This window comes from Oryctolagus cuniculus, chromosome 10 (assembly GCF_051225735.1).
Source record: "Oryctolagus cuniculus isolate XC-2025 breed Fujian yellow rabbit chromosome 10, ASM5122573v1, whole genome shotgun sequence".
In the NCBI taxonomy this organism is placed as follows: Eukaryota; Metazoa; Chordata; class Mammalia; order Lagomorpha; family Leporidae; genus Oryctolagus; species Oryctolagus cuniculus.
In genome coordinates this window covers 111,783,556-111,806,096 of record NC_142876.1, presented here as the reverse complement: position 1 = coordinate 111,806,096, position 22,541 = coordinate 111,783,556, and the positions used below count along the sequence as shown (strand labels likewise).

The 22,541-nt window shown below is 60.4% G+C and overlaps 1 protein-coding gene and 1 long non-coding RNA gene across 8 annotated transcripts in view; both read left to right on the top strand.

The window, feature by feature from the left end:
* Positions 1 to 22,541, top strand: part of MGLL (monoglyceride lipase) — a 95,391-nt gene that overhangs the window by 33,048 nt on the left and 39,802 nt on the right. For 3 of the 7 annotated variants that reach the window (XM_089305600.1, XM_089305599.1, XM_089305601.1), the window contains exons 2-3: positions 913 to 1,016; positions 1,108 to 1,214. The exons of 1 other annotated variant lie outside the window; for it this stretch is intronic. In XM_089305600.1, coding sequence (XP_089161726.1) covers positions 913 to 1,016; positions 1,108 to 1,214 — 211 coding nt within the window. The remainder of the gene's footprint in view (positions 1 to 912; positions 1,017 to 1,107; positions 1,215 to 22,541) is intronic. 3 more of the 7 variants (XM_051852608.3, XM_051852607.3, XM_089305603.1) reach the window with 1 other exon arrangement.
* Positions 1,225 to 7,851, top strand: LOC149124417 (uncharacterized). Its single transcript, XR_016214410.1, has 2 exons — positions 1,225 to 4,124; positions 4,377 to 7,851. It is a non-coding gene; the product is annotated as an uncharacterized LOC149124417 (long non-coding RNA).

Sequence of the window (22,541 nt, the reverse complement as noted above, 5' to 3'; positions counted from 1 at the left end):
TGTAAGACAGAGGAATCCAGCATCTTCCATACCCTGCCGTGGGCAAAGGTTGTATTGACAGGCAATTCTGGGAGGGTGACCGAGATGTAGGCCCTTCGTCTGGTCCCCAGATGACACCCTGAAGCCCTCATGAGAGCCTGACTGTTCCTCTCCAGCTCCTCCGTCTGCATTGAGACAGCAGCTGGCGCATTGCAAAGGCGCCGACCCAGCCCTCGGAAGTGCATCCCAGGGGACAGTGGAGGGGGAGTAGTGGAGAGATTCTGGCCGTGAGCCTTTGGGTGCTGAGGGAAGGGGAGCCCCCTCCCCCCAGCCAAACGCAGAGGGGGCAGGTGGGAGGGAAGGGGCGAAGGGCTTCTCCCTGTGCTCGGGGGCAGGATGCGTGGTGTGCTCTGACTCGGCTCGGCCGGGAGGGAACGTGGGCCAGGGCGCAAGGCGGTCACTTAGGTGGTGCAGACGCTGTGGCCGGGGACTGCGTCCTCAGAGCTGAGCCCGAGGTGGAAGGGAGCCAGGGGGCCGACCGCGAGGGAGGTGACATCTGCCCAGAGCCCTGAAAGCCCAGTGCATGGGGACGGACACTGGTGGGACCTGGTCGGTGTCCTGGCTTCTCAGAGTGTCACTCTCGTCTATGGAGAAGAGAAATGACACAGGGACTGGAGGAGCAGACGTCTGGTATGTGGAGTCAGCAGAGGAGCTGGTGTGCAGGAACTGCTCAGTAAAAGGGAGGAATTGGGTGGGGGTCCCTTAGGCCGTTCTCCCCGCGTCCGGGGGGACTCCAGCTCTCCACGGGACTCCTGCTCGGTTGTGCATCGGGAAGATTGGATGCCCGTGCCTGGCCCTTGGGGAAGACAACGGCACTGATGGAGGGGCTGCACGTGCCAGCGCTCTGCCTCATGCGTCCTGTGCCCCCCACAGCACCCCAAGGTCACCACCGTCTTACAAGGAGGGAGCAGACCCTCACGGGACAGGCCCTGTGCACTGCATCCCCTGGGACGGGGGAGCCGAGCGTCCTGCTGGCGGTGCGTGATGGGTTTGGTGCGGGCTTTGGTGCCGGGCTGCGCGGAAGCAGCTGCAGCTTGGCGCTCCTGACCACGCCTTCCTCCCCTGCAGGGCGCTGGTCTTCGTGTCTCATGGAGCCGGCGAGCACTGCGGCCGCTACGAGGAGCTCGCTCAGATGCTGGTGGGGCTTCAGCTGCTGGTGTTCGCCCACGACCACGGTGAGTGCCCCGGAGCGCCGTGCCTGGCAGACCGGACGTCGCTCAGTTCCTGTCGAGTCTGGGGTCGGATGGGGGCTGCCAGGAGGCTCGAGGAGGCCATCTCTGGACGTGCTTGTGGGAGGCCTTGCCCCGGGCCAGGGAATGCCTGCCCACGTGTGCAAAGCACTTGCTCTCAAAGTGGGCCCTGGTCTTGTCCCAGGGGACTTCAAATGGACGTGGTGTAGTCAGGTCAAGCATAGGTCAAACTCCAGGCTAGCCACAAGGGGCCCACCAGATGTTTCAAACCAGGAGAGTTGGAAAAGTCCCAGTAGGCTATATCAGTCTGAAGAAAATCCCAGAGGCGCACACACGTGCATGCACATAGCCAGACACGTGTAGACACATATGTCAACATGTGCACACATACATACCCATGCAAGCTCAAATACATGTATATGCACATAGATGTACGTATGCAGATATGCACATAAACGCAGAGCTATGCGCATACATGCACAAGGGGACGCACATAGAATGCATGTGTATACACATGCACACAGACACGTCCCCATGCTGAGTCACTGGTTCTCGGTCGTGTAGCAGCATCCGCAGAAGCCGTCAGAAGGCACTGTTCATTGCTGAGTCAGCAGCTTCTCCATCGTTTTTTTATGGCATCCGCCACGACACGGATGTCTACCGATGCTAGTTCTTGGGGTTTTCAAAGTGACAGAAAACACGGCTTCGGTGGAAAATTCTGTCACCCCGGCCCGTATCCAGGAATGTGCTTGTGTTGTGTCTCATTTGCAAACAGGTGATGAGACGATGGCACTGGGGAGGGGGCAGGGCAGCCGGGACAGGGCTCTGCGTGTCCCTGGCCATGGAGGGTGGGCGGTGCGTGTGGGGACAGGAGCCCTCGGCAGAGACGGGCTGGCTGGGGCATCTCGCGCAGCAAGACCTGTGGCTCTGATCTGCCAGGGGCCCTTTCTGAGCCCATCGCGTGCCGGTGTCCTTGTGACCAAGAGCCTTGAACAACACCTCGTCTGCCGCGAGAGTCGTGACGTGCACCTGCGCTTCACCAACTGCCCCGATGTCATGTTTGTAAGACGTTGGGGAAACCGGATTTGCCCAGCAGGGTTGGGTTGTTGTCGGCTTCGCGCTCCTTGTCCTACGTGCGGCACAGATGCTTGACCTCCAGCCCCTGCCTCCCTGGAGATGGGTGACCAGCGTTTTGCCGTGGCATGAGGACACCCGGGGAGCAGCAGTGCAGACCACGTGGCTGGGATTCCCAGAGTTGGTTTGGTAGCTCAGCCTCAGGTGCGCTGTTGGGTGGCCCCGACTGTGGCGGTAGACTGAACGCTGGGCCTCATTGATTTTTGTCCCCCTTGGCCCTTTGAAGAACAACTGTGAAAGGTTCCCTTTTGCCGGTAGAGGGAGGGGAAAAACAGAAGCAGAACACCAGTGCACCTCGTGGTGTTTCCAGAATAACACCTGAAGTCAAGGCAGAGCCTTGTGAGATTGCAAATACAGCATGAGAGTGAGCTCGTGTCACCAGGTGCCCAAATGACTCACTGGGAGGCTCCCAGAAGCCCGAGGGCGGTGTTTTATCCAAGAGGAGCCCCACTGAGTGTGTGTGTGGCTTTTGTCACCTGTCACGAGGAAGTGCCTGTGGCTTGATTCAGTAGAAGAAAGCCAGGCAGGTGGGCTGCCGAGGTGGGGTCTCGTGCAGGCTGCAGAAGGAGGGGCGTCGGGCAGGCTCCCTGGCACACCGCGCCAGTGTCTGTAGGCACGGACACCCCCAGAGGCGCAGGAGAACGAAGCCGAGATCTGGACGTCTGGGTGACGGTTGTGCCAGTGAGAGGCGAGGTCTGAACGTCACAGAGCAGGGCTCACTGCTGGGGTCGGGGTGGCCCCCAGTGCTCAGACGCTGCAGGGTTCACCCTGGTCCAAGCCCCCGCCCTGCCGTGGGTCTCGGCTGTGTGGTCTCGGCCCCTCTTGGACCATCTCCTCTACCACTGGGCAAGGGGATGCTGCTGTCTGCCCAGAGGCTGTCGGGAGAAGCGCGCTTGGGGCCCTGAGGGCCCTCCGGGGTGCCTTCTTCCCTTGGTCTGTGCCCCCGTGCAGCCGCAGCGCTGACCAGCTGCTGTGCAGTGTCCCTTCGGCCATGACCCACGGCTCCGAGCAGGGCCCACAGAGCAGAGTCAGGTGGGCAGGGCACATGTCTCTGGCCATAAGGGTCACTGGGAAGATAAATGAAGCAATGGTCAGGACGACACTTGGTGAAGTAGGTGGAGCTACCCATGTGGTCTCCCTGCTGGGTTCTACACACAACCTGTGCAAACAGGGGTTCCTGTCCATCTGGTGTTTGCCAGTCATAATATGGCTCAGACCCTGAGATGCCGAGGCGTGGCTGCCTGTGATGTGGGCGTGCAGAGCCCATGTGCCCTGTGTGCCTTGCAGGGCTCCAGGTTCCTTTTCTTAAGATTTACTTATTTATTTGAAGGGCAAAGTTAGAGGCGGGGAGAGGGGGTCTTCTATCCACTGGTTCACTCCACAGGTGGCTGCAACGGCCAGACGTGGGCCAGTCTGAATCCAGGAGCTTCTTCTAGCAGGTGCAGGGTGCAAAGGACTTGGGTCATCTTCCACTGCTCTCCCAGGCCACAGCAGAGAGCTGGATAGGAACTGGAGCAGCCAAAACTTGAACCTGCGCCCATATGGGATGCCAGCACTACAGGCAGTGGCTTTACCTACTACACCACAGTGTCCCCATTCCCCCCTCACCCCCAGTTCTATTTTAATTGTAGAATTTTCCCAAATGTCCTTGTGGGTTTGCAGGGTTCACCAGCAGTGGAACAGGTTCCTGCCCCTCACTGCCGGGCCCTGTGTGTGTGTTGCCCCTGATTGCTTGGGCCAATTGGCACGCCGTTTTTGGAGGTGAGGAAGTTGAGGCGGAGTCACCATGGATGCCGTTCTCGCTGCCCGAAAACCCACGTGGTGGTCGGGGAGCAGCATGGCAATGGGAGGGGGCACCTGAGCAGAGCAGCCTGACCGGGAGGGGGCTCAGTTGGCCCTTACGCCCCTCCAAACCTGAGGCAGAGGCCAGCACTGCCTGATGCCGCCCACTGCCAGGGCTCGGTCTATAACCTTGCATAGCCGTCCTCACTTAGCTTGTGGCTTTTGTCCCAGGTCCCCAGCAGCCTCCGGCCGCATCTCCTTGATGAGCGCTGCATCCCATGGCTCTGGCCAGCTGTAAGCAAGGCAAGGCGATGGACTTTGTTAACCACTGACCCAAGCAGCACAGGGCTCTGGCAGTGGAGAGACCAGGGCGTGGCTGTGGCTGGCAGCTGGCCCCCCTATGCCGCCCCCCACTAGTCATGTCTGCTGGAAGCGTTCCCTGCCCCCATCCACCCTGATGTCCCTTCAAAAGGTTTGGAGGTGAAGGCTTGTCTGGGTGTCGCCCCGATCTCACCCTGGCCACTGGAGGAACACATGGAGTGGTGACCACCATCCAAGTGACAGCGACACCTCTGCCCCCAGAGCAGCCCAGCAGCCCCGCCATGAGCCCCTAGGCAGAGAGAGGCGACGTGTGCAGTTTGTTGATCGACCCTCAAGAGTTGATGAGCCAGACGAGTTTGGACCATGCATGTATTAAGCAAGACATTTGCGTGCGCCAGCACCGCTGGGGCCCAGCAGGGTGGCAGCTGCAAAGTTGGGGAACAGAGGAGCATCCAGGCAGTGGGGTGGCACCCGGTGGGGCTGGCAGGTGGCTGGGTCTTGTTACTTTGGATGCCAAGACATTTCTGGGGCATCTGGACGAATGCTGAGGCCCTGGCTTCCCTGTGCCCAGAGCCTGGGACGCTGTCCCCGTTGTGGGCAGAGCAAGCCAGAGGCAGACACGTTGAGGACTCTGACCGTTACTCGGCATCACCTGCCCGTGTCCCAGCTGGACCCTGAGTGGTCGGCAAGGACGAAATGCAGGAAGAGAGTCGCTGGCCTGTGTGACTCAGGGCGGGCCCTGAATCCCTTTAGACAATTGGAGCTAGAAAGGGTGAGGTTGCTGCTGGGAGGAGCTCTTGGGCCTGGGGCCGGGAGACTTCTAGGAGCGTCCTGAGCTCCCCAGGGGGGAGGCGTGGGCAGCAGAGCTGGAGGAGCCGCTGGCCCCGTCTGGGCAGGTGGAAATACCAGCAGCTGGGATTTTCTGTGGCATTCTAAATATAGCATGGGGAAAATTGGGCCGGGTGTTCTTGTGGTCCCTGGGTCTACCAGCTGCTCACTCTGACTCACAGGAAACCCCTCGGCCTTCCACGAAGTCTGCTGGGGAGAGGGCATGGGGGAGGGCGAGCCTTCAGCAGCCGCTAACCACAAGTCCGGGTGCTGGGTGCAGGGCAGCCTGCCTTTTTTTTTTTTTTTTTTAAAGATTTATTTATTTGAAAGGCAGAGTTATAGGGACAGAAAGGGGTCTTCCAACCACTGGTTCACTCCCCAAATAGCCCCCAACAGCCAGGGCAGCTGGGAGCTCCCTCCCAGTTTCCCACGTCGGTGTAGGGACCCAAGCACTTGGGCCATTTCCCATGCTTTCCCAAGTGCAGGGAGCTGGATGAGAAGTGGAGCAGCCAGGACTTGAAGCGGTGCCTGTATGGGATGCTGGCGCTGCGGGCAGTGGCTTTACCCTCTATGCCTGCTTTGGTAAAGGAACCATCCTTGACTGACTGACGGTGAATGACTTCTATGCTAATAATGGAGAGAAAGTGCGAAAGGGAGGGGGGAGTGGGAGGAGAGGAAGTTTTGGGGGACTGTCCAGGCCCCGCCCAGGCAGAAGCAGAGAATTTATCAAAGAGATGGGTGAGTGTGTGTGTGTGTGAGTGTGTTTGAGTTTCCATACAGGGAGACAGATTTCTGCGAGGCCCTGGCTCGAGTGTTCTAAAATAGAGCGTCATCAGTACCAAGTAATACATTGTTGCTGGGAGGTTTGAGAAATGTGCTGACAGTTTCTCTTGCATTAGTAAATATGAGAGTGAAAGTGGCGCTGAGTCACCCTGAGGTGCCTGGAGAGTTCATGGGGCCCCACCCCGAGTGCGGTGACCGTGAACTTGCCGCACACGCACTGGGTGTGGAACCACGTGTCCCGTGGAGTCCCTGCCGTCTCCCCTTCTCCTGACGTTGCTCGCTCACTTGGGTGAGGGTTTGGCCACTCAATGGGAAATCGATCTCTGACATGAGTTTGTATTGGGTAAGAGGTTAAGGTGCTTGCCCGAGGTTGCCTGGTTGCTGAGTGGCAGTGTGGGGTCTGAACTTGGGCTCTCTGGCTCTGGAGCCTGCTTCCCAGGACCGCTGCACCCCCCGCCCCCACTACCCTTGAGGAGCCGTTCTCCAGACAGATGCCCACGGTTCCCTCGGATGCGGGAGCAGCACACACTTGCACAGAACCTCCCAGCCTGCACGAGGCTTCCCCACACAGCCTCTCCCGGGAGCTCAGCAGAGACCCCGGAGCGAACAGCCTGGCCTGCTGGCAGGTGTCTGCCCAGCTCATACTGTGCTGGAACCTTAGGTGGAGTGGCTTCGAAACGGTGAAGCTTCGCCGCTCGCCGTCTGCAGGGTGGAGTCGAAGACCCAGGCACTGGCTAAGTCAGAGCCCTGGTTCATAGACAGTGCCTGCCCTCTGTGTGCGCAGAGGGGACGAGGGCCAGAGTGCTTTCTGGGGCCCCCTTTGCAAGGGCCCCAGTCTGGTGCATGCGGGTTCTGCCCCCATGACTTCATCACCCCTGTCTGCTGACAGCAGCATCCTGGGGGTAGGATCTCAACATGAGCTTGAGGGGCACAAACCCACCCCCACCCCTCCGCCCCGGAGCAGAGAGCGTAGGTGTTGGAGGCAGACACAGCAGCTGTCAATCAGCCTGTGCCTCGTGGCTGGGTCAGCTTGAGCCGGCTGCTTCATCCCCCTGCTGCTTCATCACACCTGTCTCCTGGGGGTGCCGTGGTGGCGGGAGGGGGGGTGCTTGACAGCCTGCTCAGCCTCCCCCTGCCAGCCCTTTGGCGGGAACAGAACCAGCACAGCTTCAGAGACGGGCCTGGCCAGCGACCTTCACCTTCCTCGTCTGTCAGTGTGCAGGTGCCGTGGCACGTGCTCGACTCGGGTGGCGTCTGCTGTTCCTGCTGTGAAACCTCTCTTGGTTTTTGAGGGACAGGAGGAAAGTTCTAGACTCCGGAGGCCTTGTGACCAGAGCACCGAGTGCTGTGACCCTGGGTGCCCACCCTGTGACCCGAGGAAGTCACTGAGCTTAGTGACCGTGGAAAGAGCTCTGTCCCAGCCCCTCCGCCCTGGAGTGTGTTTTCTGGCACATTCTCTGTTCACTCTCTAGGTGGGCAGCCAGGCCGGTACCCAGGCCTCAGTGGCTCTTTCAGCAACTGGCCAGGCGGCCTCGGGCCAACCACGCTCCCCTATTCCTTTCTGAAATGAAAGGGGGCTGATGCAGACGGGAGGGCTGCAGGCTGTCCAGGGGAGCCCCTGTCCTGCGAGGGACCGTGGGGAATGTTCCAGAAGCTGGACGTGCTGGATGCTGCGGCCTTCCCCCACCCCAACCCCACCCCCAGGGCTGCTCAGCAGTCCTGCTGCAGAAGATCCCACATGATTAAAGGATTCTCTGCTAAAAAAAAAAAAAAATTCCGATACTGCCGGACTGAATAATTCAGGGGGCTTCTTCCACTTAGGAAATCCTCTGATCCTGACTGAGAAGTCAGGTATGAAAGTGCCTCGTGCGCCAGGGGGCTGAGCAGTTATGGGGGAGGGGCGCTTACCAGCGGGGGAGGGCAGGGGGCGGGCAGTGTGGGGGCAGGGCCAGTGCCGTCAGGATGGGCAGTGAGAGCTGCTGATGGGACGGGCACACCAGGCGCGCCAGGCTCCCAGCTGAGCGCTTGCAGGGGCCGCCCCGCCCCGCCCCGGACAGCGGCCAGGGTGGAGGGTGCTATTCTGCTCTCTGGCCTCTTAGCATGCATTTGCTGGGACCCACCGCACAGCTGCGCTGTCTGGGTGCTGGGCACACAGTGAGCCGACCCCAGGCCAGTCGCAGACTCCCAGTACACAGGAGAGCACGGCTCAGCACACCCTGGACCTGGAGGAGGCCTCTGCTGGGCACTGGCTGTGGCAGCAGGGCTGTGGCACAGCCTCCTTCCGCCCGACGGGGAGTCCGTGTAGCTCTGATGTCCAGGCGGGCAGTTGTGTAAAGAGCGCCTCGGGGAAGCTTCTGCTCAGAGCGCATCCAGTTCATGGGCTTTTACTGAGAAACTGCAGGGAGCCATCTGCTCTCAAGGGGCTTCCCGTGTGCACGTCCTCAGAGACCAAACCGCAGCAGCAGTGGCCGCCCCTGGGGCGACCGCCCCATGCAGACCTGGGAAGGCAGCGTGCTCGGTGAGCACCTGGCGGCTCAGAATCACTGCTTCCCTGCAGCACGGCTGCCACGGGTGTGCGGCAGGAGCGTGGGGCCTCCGGGGCCGCCTCTGGCCTGGGCGCAGGTCGGGTGGTAGGGAACGGGTGTGTCGTATGGAGAGAGTGAGCGCCAGCCGAGGAGGAGAGGCAGGGAGGGGCTGCCGCTGGGAGCATTCCCTTTATGGAGTCAGCTTGGGAGTGAAGCAGGCCGGGCTCTAGTTCAGAACTGTAGTTTATTTCTGAGACTACAGCCAACAGAACGCAGGCTGCGAGCACTCATCAGGAGCAGAGGCCGGTGGTGGGCTAAGTGGTGGCTCAGCTGCGTCTGTCCTGGGCGACGACCCAGACCTGTGACCGCCACCACGAGCCTCCGCAAGGCCAGGGAGACACGTGGGCTTGGAAAAAGCTTGTCGGGGGCTGTGGCAGACGTGGCTGTGGTGGAGCATCCCCGGAGACAAGGGGGAGGGGGTCTGCTGCAGGGGTGGGAGGGGGCGGTCACCGGACGCTCTGCACAGGACCTGGAGCTTGTGCCCCTGGGCACTGGGGAGTCGCCGCTTCCCCACCTGCGGCTTGCAGTCGGAATCTGCCCGGCGAGGGTTAAACAGATGTGATTAACTGGCGGGTGCTCGGTGGTGGGTATCCGCACCCCTCCCCTCCCCTCACCCCTGTCCGCACCACTCCCTGGCTCCTGTCTTTGAGTAGAGATTTTTTTCTTTTGGTTTTGTTTCTCCAAATGAAGTGCACAGTTTGCATCTTTTCTAGAGGCGTTTGCTCAGGGCTCCTGTTCTGTTTACTCTGTCAACAGTTGGGGGGCAAGACCTTCCTTGCAGTGTTGCTAAAGCAGCCTCTTTATAAAGAAAAACGTGTTTAAGAATCAGAGACAGAAAGACAGACCGGGAGAATTCCCAACCACAGGTTCCCTCCCTACACCTGCAGTGACAGGAGGACAAGGGGCCGCTGGCGCTGGGGCTCAGCCCAGGCCCCCCCCCCCACACACACACACCGTGAGGGGCAGGAACCCAGCAACTTGGGCCATGGCCACCGCCTCCTGATCTCTGCATTAACAGGAAGCTGAAGTCGGGAGCCATCTCCGTGGGCCCTGGGTGACAAACCTGCGAGGATGTCTGCAGAGAAGAGAGCCGACAATGCCCGGTAGCTCCGCGGAACAGCGAGCTGCTGAGGTGTTGGCGCGAGGCGCGTGGCCCCGTTAGATCCGTGTGATCTGGGCAGAGCACCGCAGGGAGGCCGCGGGCCGCGGGTCGGGGGCTGGGAGAAGAGGTGCTGAGCTACAGTGTGTACGTAGCTTTGTGTTGGGGTGAAGAGCGAGGCATGGGCACTGCTGGCTGAAAGTCTACGTCGGATCAGCCGTGTGCTTGCTGTGTGACCCCCGGCAAGTGACCCAACCTCCCTGGGCGAGTCTCTTCTCACAGCATCAGTAAGGGGTTTGAAAAGGAATTCGATGAGCTCACCCGCGAGACATGCCTGGCCCACAGGAAGCTCTCCATAAATACTGGCTCCCGCTGGCTGCCCTTGAGAAAGTTGGGTTTGCCTCCTCTTAGCTAGTGCTGACCCTGGATACAATGGGCTGTTGGTCAGACTTCTTACCTGTGAGATAATACTTGGGTTTAATCAATACTTGTCAATGTTACTTACGCCCCGGCTGTCGTCTTTGGTCCTCACAGCAGGCAGCCTGGAAGTGGGCACAGGGGTGATCCCAGAGGGGCAGGGCTCGTACCCCAGGTGCCCACGTCTGCCTAGCCACAGCCAGCCCTGGGCGCTAGCTACACTGAGCCCTGACCGTGGGCCGGGACCTGCCAGAGCCTTCCCTGCTGGCCTGGGTGTTGGCATGGCCGGCCTGCACAGGCAATAAGGCTGTTGTGCTGGGAGCCAGAGGCCAGCCAGGGAGCCTTCCGCCCACCTCTGCTAGCCCTTGGACCTGACTGGGCAGTATCCGTGACACTCTGAGGCCGCCGGGCTTCCTGGGGCCCAGGGAACCTGCCGCATGCCTGATGTTCCCGAGGGCCAGTGCGTCCTCCTCCCAGGGCCAGTCTGTACAAGTCAGGGGGTGGAGGTGGGTGAGGGGTCTGGTTAACCCCAGCAGGCGAGTGTGTGCTCTTGGCAGGGCGGCCCTGGGGACTGGAAACCCCAGCAGTAAATGAGGGGTGGGTGGGAGGATTGACCCTGGGGGTGAGGGAGGAGAGAGAGGCTGGATGGAGGGGTGTGGTCTTGGGAGTCCTCAGAGCAAAGAGCTGGCCTGCGGGGCAGCAGGGTGTCCTGGACCCCCGGGGGTGGCCCAGAGGCAGGTGCAGGGTCACAGGACAACAGAGCGCCAGCGTTCCCCAGGCACTGCGGGGCCCAGGCTCATCCTGTCCGTGTTAGAGGGTGTTCCCACTCTGAGCTGTGGGAGGCTGGAAGCCGGGCCAAGGTTGCGCGCAGGGGAAGTTGTATGCTTCACCGTCAGGGACGCGCGTGGGCAAGAAGCCACGACCGGGGTAGCTGAGTGTTTGGACCTGGGGAGTTTGGATCGGACCAGCCGACCCCAGCCTTCTCCCGGGAGCGGCCCCCAGGGCTCCCAGAGAGGGTTATCTGCCCTCTTGTGAGTCGGCCTCTGGGGTTCTGGTCACCACCTTCAGGCTGCTTAGTGTCCCCCAAGGTGGCCAAGGTCCCGGGGACCAGGGAGCACCAGCCCCTCCCAACATACAGCTTGGTGCACCTGCTGAATGGCCTTGAGTTTTCGTTTTTGTTTTGTGTTTAGAAAGAGAGCAAGCAAGTGCCTTCTGTATCTGCTGGTTCACTCCCCAAAAGCCTGCGGGAGTCAGGACTGGGCTGGGCCAGAGCCAGGAGCTGGGAGCCCAATGAGGTCTCACACTTGGTTGGCAGGGAACCAAGTACTGGAGCCATATCCCTGCCTCGCAGGGCCTATGTTAGTAGGAGACTGGGGTCAGCAGTGGAGCCGGGCTGTGCAACCTGGGACATGGGGGTCTTCGCTATTAGGCTTGATGCCTGCTCTGGGGGGGTGCTGTCAGGACAGAGGGACATGCCATGGCCGGGCTGTGGCCTCACCAGTAGCCTGACCCCCTCCCAGCCCCGGTGCTGGTCAGCTGCCCTGGCGGCCAGCTCGGATCTTTCTGTGGCTGCCGTGGGGCTCCTACGCGTGTTCTGGGTTCTGCTTGCTTTTTGGATGGCACGGCTCACACTGTGTGTTTTTAGTGCTCCGTTTATGCTCCAACTTCCCTTGCTGGACTCCCAGGGTCTCCTGTGATGGAGCCGTGTTTGTTTCCTGGCTTCCTAGCACACAGCCGAGGGTATGGCCACCAGGCAGGGGGCAGGGACCGTGTGGGACACAGGTAAACCCAGTCGCTCCTCCAGGACTGTCCATCGCCAAAGTGCCCCCCTCCCCCTCCTACTCAGCAGAAGGTTCCACCTTAAAGGATGGAGAGTGGCAGCAGGGGAGAGGGATGGGGGTTGGGGTGGCAGGGAGGACCTTGGTGGCAGAGCTGGAGTCAGGATGGGCAGGACACGCCTCTCACTGGAAGTCCCCGAGCTGGGCAGGGTCTGCTAAGCCCTGGCCGCCACGCCAGGCCCCTCGGGAAGCAGGGGCTACATTCCCGGGCGTGCCTCTGGGCTTTGCGGTTCTGGCCGAGTGAGAACTGGCCTTCAGTTTGAGGAGCCTGGACTGCTGTTTGGAAGGGACAGTTGGTGGCCAGCGTTTGACTTTCAGTGTGGCCTCGCTGCATCCAGGGCATTGATTTTAGGAGCTGCATTGCGACACCTGCAGGCATTGTCATCAGGGGCCGCTCCCCGGGGCCGGGTACCTCTGCTCCCTGCCGTGCCCCTGGCGGCATCAGCATGTGCTGGACAGCAGCAGGCACCATGCGCCAGACACCGCCTAAATTTAAATCGGCCGCATCCGGCTTAGGTAACAGGGCTTGGACTGGCTTTTCCCAAGATCTTGAAATACCGACTCTCCCTAAAGACATCTGAGGAGAGTGGATGGCGCGTCTGTCCCCAGTCTGCGCGAGCCTCCAGCGCGTGTGAGGTCACGGGCGAGGGGAGGGCAGAGGCGGCAGAGGGTGAGAAGTCAGATTCTCTGTCGAAGTTCAAGTTCAAAACCCGGCTCCTTTTTTTTTTTCCCCAAGTTCAGAAAAATGTCATTCTGACAGAAAGATAGGAAGGCCTTCAGTGGCTATGAGACGGGGAAGGGATTTGTCTAATAACCCAAATGAAATGGAATTATCTAAGAATCAGTGAGGGAGCCGTGGAGCAGACGCTCTTTCTGCAGGGGAAAGTCAGGTGCCTGGACCAAACCTTCGAGGTGTCCTGGTTGCCTAGCAGCAAGGGAGCCCGGTAGGGCAGGGATGGGGAGTGCTGGGAAGGTGGTTCCCGGGCTGGCGCGGGAGAGGACAGACTTCTCAGGGCCAGAAGAGGCCCTGTTCCAGCAGTGCTGACTGAGACGAGCCCTCGCTGTTTCCATCTTTGGGGAATGCGAGCTGGCTTGATCTCACGGTGGGTTTTGGTTCTATACATCCGTTGGGTTTTTTAAAAACCCGGCTCTTGGACTGTGCAGCTGCAAGGCACAGGCACGGCCCTGGGCCCTGCGTGACCCCATCTCCTTGTCCGTGAGCTGGAGGTGGCAATAATGGCGCCCAGGCAGGGAGCTCTACCTTTCACAAAAGAGCTGAGACCAGGTGATGGAGATGGGGGCTTACGTGGCTCACAGCTGGGGGGGCCCTGGCGCGGGCTGTCCCCCTGCAGCAGCACATGCCGAGGGCGCCCCATGGCAACACAGAGCACGGCCTCTGACTGGGGTCTCGCTTCCCCTCCCTGCAGAGGCAGGGCCCCCCACCCCAGCTCCTGTGGGTCCACCTCTGGTGGCCATCCACATGTGACTTTGGGGGTGCACTTGGACTTGGGAGAGATGTGGTCCAACCACAGCAAGCTCCCCGTCTGTAGAGAGCTCGGAGCCAGAGCTGGCACAGTGACCACACGCGCCATCATTTCAGTTGCTGACAATGCAGCAGGTGGACGAGGATCTGTGAGGAAGCCTCCCCGCCCACCCCCATTCTCATTTTATGGAGATGGGGGACTGTGTGGCAGGTGTGGGCCTGGACCCCACTCAGGCTGTGGCTCGGGAACCAGGTTCCAGGCCCCTCTCCCGATGTGAGTTAATGTTCAGAGCCACTCTGGCTGTAGGTAGATGGGGAGAGGGAAAGCCCTGGGGGGGGGGGTGCTGGCTCTGTGGGGGGTCCCCCAAGGGCTGCCGGGCTGCAGCAGGTGGAGGCCCTGAGTGTGTTTTGTGAAACGGGAGCTCACACAGCATGCGACCAGGAAATGATGAAGCTGCCAAGGACTAAAAATAGCGCCTGTGCTGCTGCCAGGGCCAGCCAGAGAAGGTGGGGGCTCAGGCAGCACCCTTGGCCACCTCGGCCTGCAAGGCAAGACCGGGTGGGAACACTGGAGGCCCAAGATGCCCCTGCTGGAACCTGGCCTAGCCCTGGTTTCATGTCATTCCTGCAAACAGCTTCCCAGGCAGGCGGAGCCATGGTCATCTCCATTCTCCAGAAGGGAGAAGGAGCCAGGACTGCACACGCACTAGGAGCGGGACTGCAGGCAGCACCCCTGTGAAGTCGGGCTCTTGGACCTTGGTTTCTCTGCTCTTAGTGGTATAAAAGACAGCTAGGATGGAGGCGGGTGGGGGTCTACCTACCCTTGAACGGGAGGCTAGGGCATGGCCAGGACTGGCAGGCAGGGCTCACCTGTGCCTGGGCGAGTACAGTCTGCGTGTGAGGGTAGCACGGGTGCTGTAGGGAGACCGGCTGGGCTCCAGGCTCCTCTCTGCCTCAGTTTCCCCCTCAGCAGGGCCCTGCAGTAGCCCAGCTGCTTATCGTAGGACATGGACAAGCACCAAAAGTGCCCCCAACGGAGCCTGCAGTCTGGCTCACCTCGAGAGGCGGGTGCAGAGCGGCTGTGCTTGGGGTTCCGCGGCTCCCACCCGGATTCGGGAAGCAGCAGAGGGCGGCGCTGACCGCTGGAGGAGGAGGAGCCCTGGGGAGACCTCTCCGTCACCACCCCAAACTCAGCCAGTGACCCCAACATGGTGGTCATCATGACTCAGTGATGGGCGAGAGCCAAGAGCCAGGCCCAGGAAGCTGTGAAAGGCGAGGCAGGTGGTCCTCGGCCTCCCGGGGCTCCTGCCCACGTGGCAGCTCCCCCTGGGCGCCCCAGGCCCCAGCTGTGCTGCATGTGCTGTGAGAACAGCTGATCCCCATATGCTGTGTGGTGCCCACACGTCACAGCTGCTCAGTGAATGCTACTGAGACACAGGCGTTGGAGAGAAACAGTCACTTCTCTGGGTACGCCCAAGTTCAGGGTCATGACCGCTGTATGTGTGGGTGCGGTTTGGCGTGTACAATGAACTCGGCTGAAAAAAAAAATTTAACAATGGTTTCCCAGCCCGGAGAACCCAGTGTCCCCATGCTGGCCACTTGGCCAGAGGTCACCCCAGTGAGAGCAGTGTCTTCAGGCAGGGTGTCCCTGTTGAGGTCAGGGCACTTGCCCGAGGAGATCAGGTCAAACCCCTACTCTTTGACCTTGCTGTGGTTTTAGCTTCTGGGACACTGCTGAGGGCTGGGGGGCTGGAGGCTCCCTGAGACCAGCGACACCCCCACCACCGTGCTGTGCCGCTGAGCAGCCTGGCTTGGAGCCCCATCCCCAGGCAAGGGGCCCTGGGGTTTCTGTAGCCCCTGGCAGAAGTGCCGCAGTGACATCGGGGGCAGCTCGTGGCGAGCAGCCTGTCGGGGTGCCTGTGCCAGCTCCCCTGCTTCTGCAAGGCCCTGCTGGGAGGCGCCCGGACGCCCAGAGGTGGCGCCTGAGCCCAGCCGAGGGACAGAGACGGCGCCGTGGGCTGTGAGCTGCAGAGGGATCGGCGCTCCGCTGGCAGACCCTAGCTCAGCGCGGAGCTTTCTGACGCGATTCCTCTAGATGCAGGCGTAGGGAGCCTGGCATGCGTTTCGCATCTGTGTGGCCAGAACCTGTCACCTTACCTCTGTGAGCCTCAGTTTACCCATCTGTGTGATGGGCCTGAAGTCTCCTCCAGAAACACAGGTTCCTGGGACCCAGCACACAATAAACATCCGGCGACTCTGCCTATCGCACCGCTCTGCTTTGGTTGGGAAGCTTGCGCTCACCCGGCAGCCCTGTCTGCCACGCCACCAGCTGCCCTCTTCAGCGGCCAGGCCAGAGCAGGCGAGGCAGGGCCGGCCGGCGCAGCATCAGGGCCGCCCTCTCTCTCTCTGCCCCAGAGCCGCGGAGACACTGGGTCACTTAGGCTCCGTGAGGATTGTTGTTGATTTCTCCAGTTCTTGTGCCGCTACGGGCAGATCAGAGAAAGGACCCTGCGGGTTTATTCCCTGGGAACTTTGACCAAAAAAGGAGAGGAATCCTCCAGGCCTTGTGTTGGATTTGAGGGCCATGAGGACGGATTCCAAGAGTGAGAGGAGGGGGCTGAGTGGGGGCAGGGGACCTGGGCCGGTCCCTCCTTCCTCTCTGGCTGGCCCAGGGACCACAGGCTTGTGGGGCCTTGGGCATCAGCAGTCTCGGCGCGTCTCTGGGAGGCCAGGGAGGGGGTGGAAGGCCCTCCCCGTCACCCTGTCTCGCCCTGCCAAGGCCAGTGCAGGTTGGACAGGAAACTTGGTACATCCTTACTCTGCGGCAGCACCGAGCGGGAGGAGATGGAGGCGCCGGCTTTCAGAGCAAGCAGTGGCGCATACCGCCAAGAGCAGCGAGGCTGCGAGTTTAGCCCCACGAAGTAGGGGGGCCGGGCAGCCCTGGCCTGGAGCCTGGCTTGGAACGCCCTGCAGCCAGCAACTTTTCTAGTTTCTTCCCATGTATGAGCCTCATTCACAGACTGCAGTTGATGGAGCACCTGCCACGAAGCCAGGCCTGGTCCTAGGCACGGGGGAGGGCGCACCTGAGACCAAGGCAGTCGGAGTCCCTGCCGGTGTCAGACATAGCAGAAATGATGGGCGGTAGTGTGTCCCGGGGTGGGGTGGGGTGTCACAACAGGCCAACTCCCGAGTCTTCCACTTCCCAGTGTGAGAGGACGGCGCAGGCTCAGTGGGAACCATGCTTTCAGCTTCCTGCTTTAAGCTGTTGGCCAGGCCGGCGCCGTGCACTTGGATCCTGTCTTGGCGATGCCAGGCAGCGGCGTCTGCCCCGTGGCCAAGCGTGTGTGTGCCTTGCGCTCTGCAGGGCACTGCGGCTCCCGGCTGGCGGACTCCGTAGGTCAGATGGGTTAAGTGAATTTTCAAGTGCAGATTGGTTTCTGTTTGTGGTGGATTTACCGGATGCCAGTGGGGGTGTATGTGTGCTTGTGGGGGTGTGCTTGCTATGGTTTCTAATAAACCAGTAGCAGTCGGCAAGCAATGAGAAGTCAACAGCGTGCTTCCTCGTGACGCCGGCACCCCAGGCACTCTGACGTGGGAAGCCGGCGTGCCGACTGGCAGCCAAATAGCCACCCCCAAGGGGATTTTCGGTAGCACGTGGGCAGCTGCTTTGTGCTTGTTTACGTGTGTTCATCGTGTGGGTTGTTGTCAGCAGTTGGAGACTGAGTCTGGCTGCTAGGCACAGACGCGACAGCAGAGGATTAAACAAGAAAGCCTCTGTTTCAGGCTCGTGTTCTGAAATAAATGCAGATGTTGCTGTTACCCAGCTGGGGGGAGGTGCACACGTCAGGAGGCGGCTGTCTAATACCAGGGTCGCAAGACCAGGGGCCGCCTGGGGATGCACCTGTGCCGGCCAGGAGGCAGAGGGCGGAGACGGGCCACGCGGGCGAGAGCTCCACTGTGGTTTCCAGAGGAGGGAGTGGACGAGCAGGGGAGGCTTGGCTGCAGGGCCTGTCTGGTCCTTTCCCTGCCGTGATGAGGGCAGGAGAAGGCTGGCCCAAGTGGGGCTGTGGACTCTGGGCTGGGTGGTTTGCAAGTGGAAGCTTGGATGCAAGGCCTTTACAATGTCTAGCAATTGACCCCAAGGTGAGCAGTTTTTTTCCAGCTCAGTAAGGTCCTAGAAGTTAAAAGGCATGCTACTGCAGTCTGGGATGACAGCTCTTTACTGTCATCACAAAACCAACCCATAATGCATTCTGTTTTGAGTTTCCCTCTTGCTCCAGTGTGGCTGCAAGAGCTCCAGCTCTCCCATCCCTTTCCTATTTCACACATCACAATGATGCCCATTTTCTGGTTAAGAAGCCCTTGTGGAAGTTCCATCTATCCACTTCCTTCCGTATCGAAGTGGCTAGAACTTAGTGGCGTGGCCACACCTGACTGCCGGGGAGGCTGGGAGACAGAGTGCTTTAGCTGGGCACGTTGCCAATCTGAATAAAATGAGACGGAAGTTACCGAGAAGGGAGCGACGGGATGGATATGGCAGAGGCAAATGGCCGTCTCGTCCACTTGACCTCTGCGTGCGGGAAGTGCCTGCAGCTTTCCATTAATGAGAGCACTCAATAGTGTCTCTGATGAATACGGGGATTGAGGGAGGAAGAGTGAGGCCACCTAGCAAAGACATGCATCAGGGCTGCCGAGCAGGCGCCGGTGAGTGGGCTGCGCGCCTCTGACTCGGGCGCAAGGGACCCAGGGGGCTGGCGCATCCACTCTGTCCCGGCTGTGCCGAGTCGCACTGTCAGCACCCGTGCCGCCCGCCTCCCCACATCCAGCCTCTCCTTCTAGTTGTCATTAAAGGACCTCTGGCCACACACTGGGCGTTCCGTGCCAGTCCCTGATAGGGGAGGCCCAGCGGGTTGGGGTGAGCAGGCATCTGGGCCTCTGTAATGCCGGGAGCAAACACGGAAGCCGTCTCCCTCTGGGGAGCCCGGTCCCCGCACAGGGGACGCTGAGCAGAGCCAGCACGAGCCCAGCTTGGACTTCTGCCCAAGGTGGCAGCTTTACCTGCTGTGCCACAATGCTGGCCCCTCTTTTATTAAAGATTTATTTTTTTATTTGAAATGTGGAGGGGAGAGAGTGAGAGGAAGAGACAGATCATCCATCCACCGGTTCACTCCCCAGTTGGCCACAATGACCAAACCTGGGCCAGGCTGAAGCCATATGCATGCTGGCACCCCAGCGCCACCCCTGTTCTCAGTTTCTCTCGAGGACGTTAGAGGAGCTTGGAGTGTGCTTGATAGGAACGTGGGTGCAGAGCCTGGCAGGTGCCAGGACTCAAGGACAGTGCAGGGGTGGGGGGCTCCCAGCAGGAAGCTCTGGCAGGAAGAGAAAGTTCACAGAAGCCCAGTGACTGCAAGGTCAGGAGTGGCAGGGGGCGGCAGCCTCCAACGCAGAGCTCAGTGCCCGCCCGCAGTGGGCCCTGGCTAGAAGCGGCTGAAACAGGACAGCACCAGGGCCATGCCTGGTGCCTGCATCCCGGAGGGCTGCCGTATGGAGGAGGGGAGGAAGACGGCTCTCGGCGGGGCCAGTGAGCGCCCACCCCCAGGTGCCAAGTCAGAGGCTGAGACGCAGCAGGGGGGTGGTGGGTGCGCAGCAGGGGGGTGGGACCCACCCGGTGGGGCCCTGCTGCCAGTCCAGAGGCCTGCCCCGCCCCTGTACTAGGCCGTTTGGCCGTCTCATTGCCAAGGTGACCTTGATGCAAGCATTAGGTTATTTTATTATTATTATTTGACAGAGTTAGACAGTGAGAAACAGAAAAAGATCTTCCTTCCGTTGGTTCATCCCCCAAATGGCTACTACAGCCTGCCCACTGCGCCGATCCGAAGCCAGAAGCCAGGAGTCAGGTGCTTCCTTCTGGTCTCCCATGCGGGTACGGGGGCCCAAGCACCTGGGCCATCCTCCACTGCCCTCCTGGGCCACAGCAGAGAGCTGGCCTGAAAGAGGAGCACCCAGGACTAGAACCCGGCGCCCACATGGGATGCCGGCACCGTAGGTGGAGGATTAACCAAGTGAGCCACGGCACCGGCCCCAGCATTAGGTGAGCCCAATGCAGAAGGAGCATTTGCCCCCATGGGCCACTGCTGATCTCATTACTGTCGCCAGAGGTGACAGCATATGCGAGGAGCCCGGTAGCAACAGAGCCAGGACTTGGGGCCAGGAACAGTGGATGCCTTGTGCTATCCACAGGCAGTGGTAGAGTCAATGGCCTATGACCAGGGACAAAGAGCCAGGCCACCCTGGAGACCACAGTGCAGGGGCTATGGCCCCACACCTGACTTGAGAGCAGCCCTGGGTGCCGAGAGCAGAGTGATGGTGTCCGTGAGCAGGGACTGGCAGGGCGAGGTTCATTGTCTGCGTTGTCACCTGTTGGAGGGGACTCCTCTCTGTGCCTGCCGCCCTGCCCTGCGCTGGGCACACACTCAGCTGGGGAGCGAGAGTCTGGGGTGGGCCGTGGGCCCTGTCTGCTCTGGGGCTTGCCCTGTGCGGCATGGCTGTGTGGAGTGTCGTGTCTCCCTCTCCCGGGACGCGTCCCCACGGCAGCATCTTCCTGTGAAAGGCAGCAGTCCCGTAAGGCAGCCGTTTGCTACAAGAGCCCTTGATTTTTCATAAAAACAGCCAAGAGCATGAGCCAGTGGAAGGCCACGTTCCCCGCTCTAGACGAAGGCGGGTGCTCGAGAGAAAAGCTGACAGCCCCGTGTCCTGTGCACTTAACTGAGCTGCAGGGACCCGGAGAGGCAGAGGGTGGGAGAGACCCAGGAGACACAGGCAGCAGGAGTGGGGGGTGGGGTGGGGTGGGGAGCAAGCAGCATTTCTCTGAGGGGGTGCTGTGAGTTTGCAAAGACCCCCCTCTACCGCCGTCTTCCCTCTGAAGTGCTTTGTCAGCCAGGATGTACACAGGGCAGCCTTGTCCCAGTGGCTCCGGGGGAGCAGCCCGCAAGCCCATCAGCCAAGGGACAGGCACGCAGGCCGGGCACAGTCAGGCCTCGCCATGCTCTGAGAAGCGAGATGCCTTGTTTGGGCCGTGGCTGGGGCTCCAAGACAGCTTGTTGAGGGGAAGTCTGCCAGTCTTGTTGATAGGAAGGAGAGGACGCCCACGCCACACATGGGGGTGGTGTGTGAGCGCGGCTTCACAGCCAGCCGAGGAGTAGGTGCGCATGCGCAGTGTATTCAGCGACAGATTTTCAGTCGGGCGACGCAGTGGGTGTCCTCGGTGGCTCTTCACCAGCTCCAGGGCGTGAACTTCGTGCCTTGGAAAGCCCCAGACGTCTGTCTCACAGGAGAGCCATCCTCTCCGCCAGCATCTCCTGCTGTAATGTGCAATTGCCTCGGGGCCTGTTTAAATCAAGGCAAGCAGCAGGCTCTGGCCCCGCACTGAAGACACCAGTCCCAGTGGCTGCATCCCACATGGACGTTCTGGGTTTGGTTCCTGGCTCCTGCTCCTGACTCCAGCTTCCCACAAATGCAGGCCCACCAGGTGGCACTGATGGCTCCAATAAGTGGGTTCCTGCCACCTACCTAAGAGACGTGGATTGAGTTCCTAGTTCTGAGGTTGTTGTTAGCGTTTGGTAAATGAACCAACAGACCGGAGGGCAGGCTGTCACTCGTTCGCTCACTCGCACTCTCTGCTTTTCAAATACATTTAAATACATAAAGTAAATCGGGTGGGGGCATGGCTGGCCCATCCAAGTGGGGGCAACGGCCCATCCGAGGGCTCTTCAGGGTGAGTGTCATTACTCCCCTACTGCCGCCAGCACCCCACACACATTCTCGTTCCTTTCTCCTCCCCCGCCCTCTGGTTTCCACAGGCTCAGCAGCCATCACCCAGCCAGGCTCTGGCCCGTGGGTGCAGGATGTGAATGCATAGCTCTGATTCCGATCGTGGCCCGAGAACAGCTCCCACTGCAGGCTGATTGATAGCACGGCTGCTGTTGGTGAGCTTTCCGTGGGCAAGTGCGATTCATTCCTTAGAGGCAGAGCGAGCGAGGGCGCCTGCTCTCACCCGCGGGTTCACTCTCCGAGTGCCGTCCATGACCAGGGCTGCACTGGGGCTGAAGCCTGGAGCTGAGAGCTCAATTCAGGTTCTCCCACCTGAGCGATGGGGATGGATTGCTTAATTGCTTGAGTCATCATTGCTGTCTACACTGGTGGGAAGCTGGAGGCAGGAGCCGGATCCAGATCCCTTCCCAAGTCTGGTGAAGATCTTCTGTATTTCAGAGTTAGGTACCAGGGTGACGCTTTCCCATCTAAGACTTGAGAATGAGTATTGGAGTTAACGTAGCACAACTGGTTCCGGGTCACTTAAAGACCAGAAATGAGCTGTGAAATTCAGTGCCTGTGTCCCGAAGGCCTGCTGCGCTCTGGGGCTGCACCAGCCCTGGGCGTTGGGGGTGGGTTGGTTCCAGGCTCCTGGCTTCCGCCTGGCCCAGCCCTGGCTGCTTTAGGCATTTGGAGAGTGAAGCAGCAGATGAAAGGTTCATCTCTCACTCACTGTGTGTGTCTGCCTTTCGGGTAAATGTTAAGGGGTTTAAAATCAAGCACATTATTTAAATAACTAAGTGAATATAATCAATCAGTGAATGGATTGGAGTGGCAGTTGGGGCTGAAGAGAAGTCTGGTGTGTGCCGTGGACCGGGGGCCCAGCCACGTTGACGTTCTCAGTTCCTGGAGGCTGGCAGGCAGACTCCCCCCAGGCTGTGTCCCTGACGCACAGGTGGCCATCTCCCTGTGTCTGTGGCTGGTCCGTGCTCCACCCGTGTCTGTGTGCCAGCCACGTCCTCCTAAAAGGACAGTGAGCATATAGGAGTGGGCCCACTCCCACGACTGCTCTTTGATTCACGCACCTCTGTGGCAGTCCTTCCTCCAGGTCCAGCCTCGTTCAGAGGAAGGGGGTCAGGACCTCACCATGGGAAATGCACCAGGTGAGAGGTGCCAGGTTCCGGGGGCTGTGTCCCACACTTCGCTGGAACGTTCCCAATCTCTGCCTCTCTG